The sequence below is a fragment of the Manis pentadactyla genome, chromosome 3 (assembly GCF_030020395.1).
Source record: "Manis pentadactyla isolate mManPen7 chromosome 3, mManPen7.hap1, whole genome shotgun sequence".
Classification (NCBI taxonomy): Eukaryota; Metazoa; Chordata; class Mammalia; order Pholidota; family Manidae; genus Manis; species Manis pentadactyla.
In genome coordinates this window covers 23214742-23226452 of record NC_080021.1, presented here as the reverse complement: position 1 = coordinate 23226452, position 11711 = coordinate 23214742, and the positions used below count along the sequence as shown (strand labels likewise).

Genomic DNA, 11711 nt, shown 5'->3' with positions numbered 1-11711 from the left:
CCAGGCCAGATGACCCATGGAGCGCATCAACCTGAAGAGTATGAGGGTCCTTTGAAGTGGCAGAAATTGACTGCTCGACTCTTGTCAAGCTTTGAGTATGTTCCGTCTGGTTTGCCTCAAAGAAAGCAAAATTTTTGGAGGCAGGTCAGTACATCCCGGCAGTTCCAAGCTGTTAAGAGAACTACCCTGAAGGGGCTTGAGATGACTTCATCGCCGGAAGCAGGCATGGCAGGGGCAGGCCCGGCCCCTCGCACAAGCTGCCTTTGATTTGCGTCCTGCTGGAAAGGGCTGATGTAGAGGAAATTTATTTCTTTTCAAAGTCTAGGGCTACATCACCAGCCTGAACAAGTTTTCTTATAAAGTGTCTTTCCAACATGGCTCTCCTCAAAGGAGCTGGGTATATTTATCCCTGAGGCAGCAGCCAAGATGAAGACCAGGGGAGAATTATTTTGTTTTTTTTTTTAATTCATCAAGCAATGTCACCTTTGGAGCAGTAAAACTGCTCTCATTTGCAGGAGAGATGACAAGTGCTTCACCGCAGCCATTTTTGGACCGTGGGTGACAAGAGGGAGAGGGATTTCATTTGCTGGAGGATCAGTCAGGAAAAGCAAATACCTTCCTCACTCCTTCCCTAACTCACTGAGGTTTGAGGCTGGCCAAGCTGAAGCTGCCTAGTAAACTCTCAGAGGCGCTTGGATTTTGAGTTGCGCTGTCATGCATCAGGCATAACACAACAGGTGTTTCCAGACTTTTCTCTACCAAGAAGAAAGTTTTTATTTACCTCAGTCTCTTATGTTTTTTATTTTGTTATGTTTTACTTTTATTTATACCAAACCTGCGGCATTGGGGGTTTAAGAATCAGTAGGGCTTGGAAGGATGAGAGTCAAAGGAACTTACTTGGCCATTTGGCCAATAGCATCCCCCATCCTAACACTGCAATTCTTTATTTTCTGGGTTTCCCCTCCACTTTCTTTCTGAGTGAAACACATTCAAAGAGTGCCCGCAACGGTGACAAACGTGCACGTGCTTCCCTTATGACTAAACCCCCGGGCTTCTCGCCAATCCCCCCCAACCCCCAGATGGCCCCAAACCCCAGGCACCCCTTCAGGAGAGCCCCAGGCTGAGGCGCGGCCGTGACAGGCCAGGGCGAAGTGCGGTGGGAGCGGCGGTGTCCCGGTCCCGGGAGAAGGCAGGGCAGCTTCCAGGAGGAAACGGGCGTCTCCTTCCCACGCGCAGGAGCGAGCCCTGGGGCCCGGCCTGGGGCCCCCGCCCAACCCCTCCCGGCGCTCCGGGAAAAGCCAGTCGCCACACACAGGCACCCGCAGGCCCCCGGGCCGCGCCCTAAGGAGAGCGGCACCCACGGCCAATTACCATGACAACCCCGGGGCTCGTTCCATTCCCCACCCTGCCGACTCCCCCACTCCCCCTGCGCTGCAGCCAACCGGCTTGTGCGCGGCGCTGGAGCGGCTATAAAACCTGCGCGGGGCCGCCGCGGAGGCCAGGCGCGCAGAGCCCCTCCGCGGCCGGGCCAGCCTCCTCTGCTAGCCGCGGGCGGGAATCGCGCGAGCATGCGGCGCGCACCGAGCCCGGGCCTCCGTCTGCCCAAGCAGTGCCTCGGACTTGCGGGCCTTCTCCTCCACCTCCTGGGACAGGTAAGCGGCGCACCTCCAAGGTGCCCCTGGTTACTCGGCCCTCCGGAGCCGCCTCGCGGGGTCCCCGGGCTCCCCGCCTCTGCCGGCCCCTGCTGAAGCTCTCCGTTTGTGTCGCCCGCCCCCCAGGTCGCCGCGACCGCGCGCTGCCCCTCCCGGTGCCCTGCGCCCTGCCCCGAGACGCCGCCGGTCTGCGACCCCGGGGTGAGGGCCGTGCTGGACGACTGCTCCTGCTGCCTGGTGTGCGCCCGCCAGCGCGGCGAGAGCTGCTCCGAGCTGCGGCCGTGCGAGGAGAGCCGCGGCCTCTTCTGCGACCGCGGAGCGGACCCCAGCGCCCAAACCGGCATCTGCATGGGTAATCCTGCCCCGTTTGCGCGTGACCTCTTCTGCTGCCTGCTGCCCCCTCTTTCCTTTCCCTGCCCCTTCCCGGAGGGTGATGCGCAAATATTAATACTGAGCAGGCGGACGCAGTAGGTGATGTTTATGGAGCGCTTACTGTGTCCAGGCACCTCCTTGGGTGCTGGGGGCTTCGGGGAGCGCCAGAAGCCGGAGAGGAGACCTGCTCACGGAGGTGAGAGGCATTCATCCCTTGCCTCCCTTGAGAAGAATGTAGATAGACGGGGAGCAGAGCAAAGGGCCAGTGAAGTCATTTCCTTTGGACATTTCCAGGGCTTACTCACAGAGTCAGTTTCCCCCTGACTGTCCCTCAGCCGGCTTGTTTTCACACCTGTAATGGCCCTAGCTGAGCCAACGCAGCCCCTAGTCTTCTGGGACGGCTATGTAAACCCTGTCTGAGCTGTGAGTAAAATAAAATGCAAGCAACCAGCCAATCTAGGCTGGTGAAACTTAATCAAACGCTATCAGTTTTCCACCTGGCGCACCATTTAGCTGGAGGCAGTCCCTGCTCCCCGGATGGAGGGCTTGGAATAGTCTTTTACTTTCTTCTGTAAGCTAGTGGTGATTTACTGTGCTGGAATGCCAAGGAATCCTGACGTGCTTCCTATTTTGACCAGTTAACCTATTTGGAGCATATGAAGTACACTTTCTCTCTCTTTGTAAGCTGCTGAAGTGGGAGAATCTTAAGATCTTTGTAAAATGACTTTATCCTTTGGAATAACAGCTGTAGGGACTTAGGAGTGTCACTTCACATTTGTGCATCTCTTTCTTCATCCATAAAACAAGTGGCAAAACTGAATGGTCTTGAAGATTTCGTCTACCTCTGGTTTTCCATGAGGACATCTCTCTCCTGGAGATAGATGAGAAACTGTATTGCCTCAACCCGAAAAATAACGACATGGGGTTTGCAAATCTCATACAGCTTCTCCAATGTATTGTGTTTTTGGTTTTCTCTCTCCCCTTCCTTCTCTGCCCTGCTTCCCGCATATTCTAGCGGTAGAAGGAGACAACTGTGTGTTCGATGGAGTCATTTACCGAAGTGGAGAGACCTTCCAGCCGAGCTGCAAGTACCAGTGCACCTGCGCAGATGGGCAGATCGGCTGTGTGCCCCGCTGTGAAGAAGACCTGCTGCTGCCCCAGCCTGACTGCCCCGCTCCGAGGAAGGTTGAAGTGCCCGGGGAGTGCTGTGAGAAGTGGGTCTGCGACTCAAATGAGAAGGAGGCATTAGGAGACCTCCACGCCCTTCCAGGTGAGACTCGGGATTCCCAAAGGTGATCACAGCACAGGGTAAAGGCAGTGGGAAGCATGCGTGTTCTTTTGAATTTGCAGTGAAAAGCTTGCCTCCATTTCTGGCCATTAAACTGTAGATTCCAGATTGCCCACTGAGATCAAATACATCACTTGTTGGAATCCTAGCCAAGTTATTGAGGTACATGCTGTTTCTTCTAAAGAGAATCTGCCAAATTCAGTGGTCCTTTTGAGCAATGGGACAGATTTTTGTCTTATTGCATGACCACTATTTATATTTTAGTCCATCCCACTTACCCTTATTAACATTACAAAAATTTTTTTTAAATTACTCTCTTTTCTGGATGCTGTACACTAACTACCCATGGGCTTTCAAGACCAGCCTCCCTAAAGAATGTTATTCATCCCTGACAAGTGTCACAGAGAAATGTTCTCTTTCCAGATGCTATAGGAAGGGTCAAGGATCTTTGTCTCACTTTTCTTTTTGTTTTGTCTTGAAAGGAAATAGTTTTTTACAATACTCAACAGCCAGGAGAATATTTTCAAAGCCATTCATCAGCCAGGTTATCTGCACTGGCAGTATGCAGAGCTTTACTTTTTCTGAGGTCAGAAATGATCAGCCTTGCCTTTCAGAGAGAAAACTGCCACATAGAGGAGATGCGCCCTACACCGCACACACTAAGGGCTGAGACAGAACTCTTCATAATGAAAGTTCAAGGCTCTATATGCCTAAGCAAAACAACCAGTCCCACCTCCCTAAGGCAAAGTATTGCTTTCGTCACTCTTTTGAGTTTGTTGGTTCTACATAACTCATCCAGTTAAACTTGTATCATAATTCTTTTTCTGAACAAAATCACACATTCAAAACATGACAGCTCATGCAATGGTTGTTGATCCTATATTGTTCTGTATTCTTAAAACTGCTCACCTTCTTAAAGACAGGCTCTTCTAAGTTTCTTAAGGACAAGTTGGACAGCCACTCCACAAAGCTCTCTGGAAGGCCTCCAATGTGCCAGGCACTGTGCTACCTGTTGGGGATTTAGAAATCCAGAGACCTAGCTCTGGCCCCTAGAGCCTCTGAGTTCAGCAGTCACAGAATCAGATGAGATCCTCTTTCTAGGGATGATTAGAAGGACCACTTTGCAATCCCCATGCTTCACTCATTATATCTGCGTTTATTTGTTCATTCCCATAGCCTACAGGACAGAAGCCACTCTGGGAGTTGCAGTTTCCGACTCAAACATCAACTGCATTGAGCAGACCACAGAGTGGAGCGCCTGTTCCCGGAGCTGCGGCATGGGCCTTTCCGCGCGTGTCACCAACAGGAACGCAGAGTGTGAGATGGTGAAGCAGACTCGGCTCTGCATGGTGCGGCCCTGTGAACCAGAGCACAAGCAGCCAGCAGATAAGGTAGGAGCCTGGAGGAAGCCGCCCATCACAGAGAGGGGGGACTCGTCTCCCTGGGGCCTGGGCCTTAGCAGGTCACTGTACACTGGTTGACTCACAGGTCAGCTCAAATGGGAGTTAACCCCAGAGAAAAGACACAAAAGTTCCTGACATGAGTGAGTTTCCCTTATTTATTTTTTTTCTTTACTGCATTGAAACTTCCCAGGCACCTCACAGCAGGTCCTCAGGTAAAGAGGGCAGGGCTAGACAGCTATAGCAATGTTCCCAGTTGAAAATGGCCTGGCAAATCTCATTCTGTTCCTGGAAGAAAATGCTAGTCAGTTGTCAAGCATAGGTGATTGTAGAGAGGTCATTGCTGACCTCAGTTTCCTTTACCCCTTAGGTTCAGTATGTAGGAAGCAACAGAGTAGGGACCATATCTGCCTTACTCGCCACTCAGTCTCCAGCTTCCTACCTGGTACAGATTGTGTGCTTGATAAACAACTGTTGATGAATTATGAATGGGTGTCTGGGAATTTTCAGTGTTTTAAAAAGCCTAATGGGAATAGTACATTTGCCAGCATAAGGTGGCATGTGCCAAATAAAATAGCATTTTCTTTACTTTTCTGCTGGAATTATGTCAACTCAGTGTGTTAAAACTGAGTATAAAGCATGCAGATCAGAAGCTCTGATTGGTTCCCAATGACATCACAGGCCTTGGTACCAGATCAGATAAATGCAATACCCAAACTGAACTATTATGTGGACACTTGTACAAACCTAAGACAAAAATAAAACAGTCCCTAGTAATGGAAGGTCTACATATCTCTACACTGAGGTAATATCCTCTAATATACTTAAGGGTGCAACTCTGGAGCCAGACAGCCTGGCTTTAAATCCTGGCTTCCCATATGAACTAGCTGTGGGATCTTGAGCAATTTTCTTAACCTCTAAGCCTCAGTTCCTTCCTGAATATAATATGGCTGGTGACAGTACCTGCCTCAAACTTGTCATGAGGATTAAATAGAATCAATAGGCAAAATGCAGGGCAAGTATTACTCTGTTAACATTAGGCATTGTTCCTTGACCTTAGAGGTTATTTCTATGTATTGGTAAAAGTAAAAGAATCCCTAGTGTTTTCCTTAATTATATGGCTGCTTAGGTATATGCTTTTTTGAGGTCCATCCTAACGTTATGTTGCTTTCATCAGTTTAGAAAGAACACCACGAAACACCTTACCCTAAAATTATATGCTTAAAGTCACTCCTCCCCACACTAAGGAGAATTCTAACACACATGTAACTTAGTCATGCAGGTCTCGCTGTCTCTCTGTACCTCTCTCTGTCACTCCCTGCCTGTCTCTTTCACACACACACACACCCGTACAGAGATGTTGCTGAGGAGTGATGCACCTTTCTGTGGATGTTGGTAAGAATATATGCTAAACATTAAACATGAAAAAGGAAGAAACAAAACCCTAAAATATTGTCAAGGACACAGTAATTCTTTATTAAATAAGGCTTTTCTGTGTCATGCCTCTAAAATTTTGCTTTTTCTATTGTTTCTTTTACCAAAATTTATATTTTGTCTTGTAGCTTGCACCCAGTTAATATTGGGAGATACTACAATTACAATATTTATTTATGGTTTATATATACATACATACATGGTATATGTGTATTTCATAGGGATTCCAGAACTTTATTTGGAATCTAGAGAAATTCTAGCATAATATATCATCAGTTCCCTGTCACCAAGAGATTCTTAAATGTGAGACAGTGCTTCTCAAAATGTGGTCCCCAGACCAGCAGTAGAGAGTTTCTAAGAGCTTGTTGAAAATGCAGATTATTGGGGCCCACAGCAGACCTACTGAATCAGAAACTCTGGGTAGAAGGCCCAACAATGTGTGTTTTGGCAAACCCTGTAGGTGATTTAGCAAACCCTGTGATTTCCCAAACACAGTGAAGTTTGAGAGCCACTGATTTAAGAGAATTCCAAGTCTCATCACTCCACAGGCTGTAGAGCTATGCCTAGGAAGGTGAAGAGAAGTAGAAAACTATGGTAAATTAATAGGTGAAGAGATCTCAGTGGGAAATGAACATATAGTCAATGTCTGGCTGAATTATCAACATGAGGGGTCCTCATCAACCATCACTAATAGAATAAATAAATTCACCACTTACCCTGCCTTCATAGTAAATAACGTTAAATCCCATTGTCTTAGACTTTCCCCAGGTGATAGTATAATAGAAGGGCTTTGCAACAGATAAATTCAGTTACTAGATGTTTTCTGATCATCTGAGCCCTTTGAGACTGCATTTACTCAGCTATAAGACTTGGCCAATTGTTCCTTATGTAAATAACTGTTCCTCGTAGGAGTGAATATTGATAGGTTTAAATGAGTTAAGGTCTGAAAAATATTTGAAACATTACTAGGCTTACAGTGATGCCAGATTTATTCCCTTTCCATTTATAACCCCTAAGAATGCATTTGGCTAAAAACGCCACCACAACTCATTCCAGTAAAATAGGAAATCTTTGAAAAAATAGGCTTCTTTGTCAGACCTGTGCTTTTCTCCTCATGCTTATCAAAGTCAAAAGATGGTTGTGGACGATTCCCCATTCTAGGCAGGAAGGAAAGTGAATGCAGGACTGTACCTGTATGAAGGGCAAAGGGTTTCTCCCGCACTTTATGTGTCATTGCCAGAACTTTCAAGGTCATCCCAAGTTACCAGATATTCTGGGGAAGCAAATGCTCTTAGCCAACCACCTCCCCAAACCAAACTAATTCTCCCTTAGCAACAAGAGAATGGATGTTGGATGGACACCTAGCAAGCTATTCCATACCCTTCAAATGGTCCCACGGAGGAACGGTAGCCATTCCAGGCTTCAGTCCTTTTCTTCTTTCTCAGAAAGGAAAGAAGTGTCTCCGCACCATGAAGTCGGTGAAAGCCACCCACCTGCAGTTCAAGAACTGCACGAGCCTGCACGCCTACAGGCCCAGGTTCTGCGGGGTCTGCAGCGACGGCCGGTGCTGCACCCCACACAACACCAAAACCATCCAGGTGGAGTTCCGGTGCTCCCCGGGGCAGGTCATCAAGAAGCCGGTGATGGTCATCGGGACCTGCACGTGCCACAGCAACTGTCCCCATGACAATGAGGCCTTCCTCCAAGAGCTAAAGCCGAACACCAGCAGAGGGGGAATGTGACGAGCACCCTGAGAGGCACACTTAACAGAGGCAAACTGTAACTGTCCCCCATCGAACAAAGAGAAGAAAATAATTCAGAATTATTTCACCCCTGAGTCCTGTGTATTTTCTGTGGCCCTATGAGGTCAGTTATATCTATCTTTTTTTTTTTGAATGAAAGATGTGATTAACTGTAAACTTGGAATCAAGGCAAGCTCAGGATAGTACTTAGGGGTGACATTTTCTGTGGGGTTTACCACACATGAAGATTTCTGTAAAGTTAAGAAGTCAGATATATGTTTTATTGTGTAGACTGTATCACATTATACTTGTCTTATTTGTTTAAACATTAGTGCAATTTCAAGAAAATGTCACTGTAATGAATGACGCAGTGAAGTCCAGGGTTATACTGAATATGTCATCGTTACGACATTTCACCCTGTATCGGCATTTGACTTGAGGGTCTCTGTTGAGCTCTTTTTTTGAGTAGCTCAGGTTAACTTACAGGTCCAAGATCCAAGGAAAAATATAACTCTTCAACTTGAAATCCAGAGACTATTAGTTTTCTGTTTAGATGTACACTAGGAAGCAAATTATATCTAGTAATGGAATGTTTGTTGATTAAGTAGGCTGGTGACATAAACTTGCTCCATTGCAGACGACTTGACTCCTTTCCAAGAGAAAGAAGCTAAACAGACCACTCTTCCTAATACAGAGATGACCAGTCCCTACCAGCTCCCATCCATGTGTATGTACTGGAGGCTACTGGGACTCATGAATTTTTTTAATTCAAAAGAAGCAGAGCATATCAGCAGAGAACCTCTCATTTGACTATGAGGAGTAAACTGAGGCCCAAAGTACCTGACTTCAACCCTTGATGACTTTCAAATGTGTAGTAGAATTTTTTAAAAGAAGAACAAACTTGACATGACTGTGGTGGTCAGACACCACAAATTTTATGGGAGTTTAGAATTATTGTGGACATGCCCAAAACTTATCCTTGGGCTCTAGTTATGCAAATTCACAAGCAAGATATATATGTATACATACAAGTATCTAATTTGTCAGGCCGTAAGATAGGCTGCAAACTTAAATTCTTCTAATGTCACCATATGTGTTCAGCTTTTCTCCTTTCAAGTATTTATATAAATTATACATTTTTTAAAATATTCTTTTTACTTTCTGCATTTGTCAGATATCACTAAATAAACATGATCTTATCAATGTGTGGCTCTGCTATTTTGTGCTTTCAAGATGTTTGTTGAAAATACGAATATAAAAGAATTAGAATTTATTATTTCAATCAGACACCAAGCAATAGCATCTACTGAAAGCCAACCAGGTATTTTAGGTGAGCTTACAATTTTTGTCAGAAAGAAAGACTTCAAAAGGCAGCTCTCACTGAGTTAGGTGATCACTATTGCCAGGGCCTCAAATACTCTCAACATTGTTTACTCAAACCAACATCTCAAGCCCTGATATTTTCTTATGGACAACCTGCAAGACACATCTACAGATTAAAATTGAACTTGTTATACCAAGCAAAATGTACCTCCCTGGATTCCTTATCTAGTCAAAGGGCTCTCCACCCACCCAGTTACTCAGATTAAACCACCAACATTATCATGATCAGCATGCTATGCTCTGTGCCCAGAAAAGCATATTTCTAGTGAGAATGCAGGGCTGTCATCTGGGCCATGAGAGGGTCAGAGTTCATATAACCTTCATGTTTTATCATTCCTGGCTGATGGAGTAGGTCTATAGTTCTTCCATAATTTAAAAAACACGTTTCTTTATTCCCAACTTCACCACCGCTATCTGTAGCCCCCTTCCCTTTAGGTAGCTTCTCTGTGTCCTGTCAGATAGATGGGAAAGCCCACCTGACTTTCAGAAATTTATTCAAAGGAAATTATCCTGGGCAGCTAGCACTGACTGCACACTTACTTTGTAGTGAGCACTTTACCTTCATTATGCTGTTTATTTTGCCAGTAGCCCCACGAAGCAAGCATTCCTCCCCATTTTGTGTGAGGAAACTTTTAGGAATTCAAGAATAAATGGTTAGAAGAAACCAGTGGATTCAGAGCTCAAACCAAAGTCCTTTTGCCTCTTTAAGCTATCACATGAATCCGTGCAAAGATTATCTATCTGCAAGGCTGTTCAGTCCAATGTTGTCCATGATGGCAAAAATGGGAACATAAGTTCAACAACACAGATTTGGCTAGATCAATCCTAGTCCATCCATTATGATGAAGAACAAAGCACCTTTAAAATAAAAAATATAAGAAAATATTTACCCCCCCCCCAAAAGATGTAGAACTATGAAAAGAGTGATTTGTTTTTGGTTAAAAGTATTCTGCAAACACAAATGTAAAGAGAATTAGGAGAGAATGCACAACAAAATATTAGTGATATGTCAAGTTGGGTGCATTTTTTCTTTTTTGTGTGATTTTTTTTTAGCTAACTTCTTTTAACTGATAACATACTACCTTCATAACCAGAAAAAAAAAGGTAAGGCTGAATTCTGATATTCCTTCAAGCAAAGTTCCCCTCGTTTCTACTCATTCATGCTGAGTTGGCTGCCCCTTCCAGCATCCTTGACATTTATTAATTCGTTCATTTTGTTCATTCAAAAAATACTTCCTAACTGCTTCTGGGTGCCCAGTGTTGTTAAGTTCTGGGAATGGAGCCATGAATAAAACAAACAAGTTATCTCTTCTTCCTGGAATTTATATTGTTGGCAAAGACAGTCAAAAAGCAGTAAATAATCAAAGAAGACAAATATCAAATAATGATAAATTAACCCTATGAAGGTCATCAAAACCTTCTGGGTGGCTAATTTAGCTGGAAGGTGGTCAAGGAAGTTCACATTTCATCTTCAGTCTGAATGACTGAAGATTAGGAGAAAGAATTGCCTGGCAGAGGTAAGAGCAGGTGCAAAAAACATAGTTTAGGGAATAAACCTGGAAAAAGGTTTCAGGAAAAAGACCTGTGTGACTGGAGCAGCATGTGAGGGGAGATGGGAGATGATGCAATTGCAGGGACTTCCACGTGTAGAACTTGCTTCTATAATCACAGTGTTTTGCATCTCTCTTTAAATCCCATTACATTAAGCATCTTGAGACTATCATCTTAGTCTTTTTTGTATCTTCCCCAGTACCTGGCACACAGTAGGACCTCACTATATACTTGTTGAAGAAATGGATGGATGAGTGAATGGATGAACTGTGCTTGACAAAAGATAAAATATTTTTGAAATTAATGTTAGGCTTTTAAACTATCATTTGCATCATCACCATCACTTGGAGAGTGATTCCCCACTCCCTAATATACACAGACGCACACGCATACATTCCAGAAATGATGAAGGCAGTTGAAGAAATGTGACCTGATCTACAAATATTTGGTAAGCCCTTAACATTCTAGTAATACAGTAAGGAAAGCAACATTTACTAAGCAGAATATAGGGTTACAGAGAAAGCAGGCTTGGGAATTCAAGTCTGGTTTTGAATATCAGACCTACTCTTTCCCAGCTGTAGGATATTAGATAATTTGCACACATGTTCTGAGCCTCAGTTTCCACACCTGTATGATGAGACCATAATATTGATAGAGTGATCAGCTGCCCTCATTTGTCCTAGACTGAGTGGGTTGCTAGAACTCGAGACTTTTCAGTTGTAAAATCAGGACAGTCCTGGGCAATATGCGATGAGTTGGTCACTCTATCAATATGACCATATATTGTTGTAACGTAATATGTACTCATAAGCTCCTGACTGTGCCAGGCACATGGTATGCTGGCCAATGACAGCTGTTCACATAATAAGCATCCAGTAGGGCCAAGCAC

General features: G+C 44.9%; 1 protein-coding gene across 1 annotated transcript; it reads left to right on the top strand.

Annotated features, from left to right (window-relative positions):
- The first annotated feature begins 1221 nt into the window (after positions 1-1221).
- On the top strand, positions 1222-9091 carry CCN3 (cellular communication network factor 3). Its single transcript, XM_036876438.2, has 5 exons — positions 1222-1652; positions 1779-2004; positions 3040-3294; positions 4489-4703; positions 7592-9091. The coding sequence occupies exons 1-5, from the start codon at positions 1569-1571 to the stop codon at positions 7886-7888; spliced, it is 1077 nt and encodes a 358-aa protein (XP_036732333.2). The 5' UTR covers positions 1222-1568; the 3' UTR covers positions 7889-9091.
- The last annotated feature ends 2620 nt before the right edge of the window (positions 9092-11711 follow it).

What these genes read in the sequence shown, in the direction of transcription:
- CCN3 (XM_036876438.2), top strand. Translation starts at nt 1,569, where the DNA reads ATGCGGCGCGCACCGAGCCCGGGCCTCCGTCTGCCCAAGCAGTGCCTC. An exon ending in CCAAACCGGCATCTGCATGG is followed by an intron (nt 2,005 to 3,039) that starts GTAATCCTGCCC and finishes CGCATATTCTAG; the next exon opens with CGGTAGAAGGAGACAACTGT. An exon ending in ACAAGCAGCCAGCAGATAAG is followed by an intron (nt 4,704 to 7,591) that starts GTAGGAGCCTGG and finishes CTTCTTTCTCAG; the next exon opens with AAAGGAAAGAAGTGTCTCCG.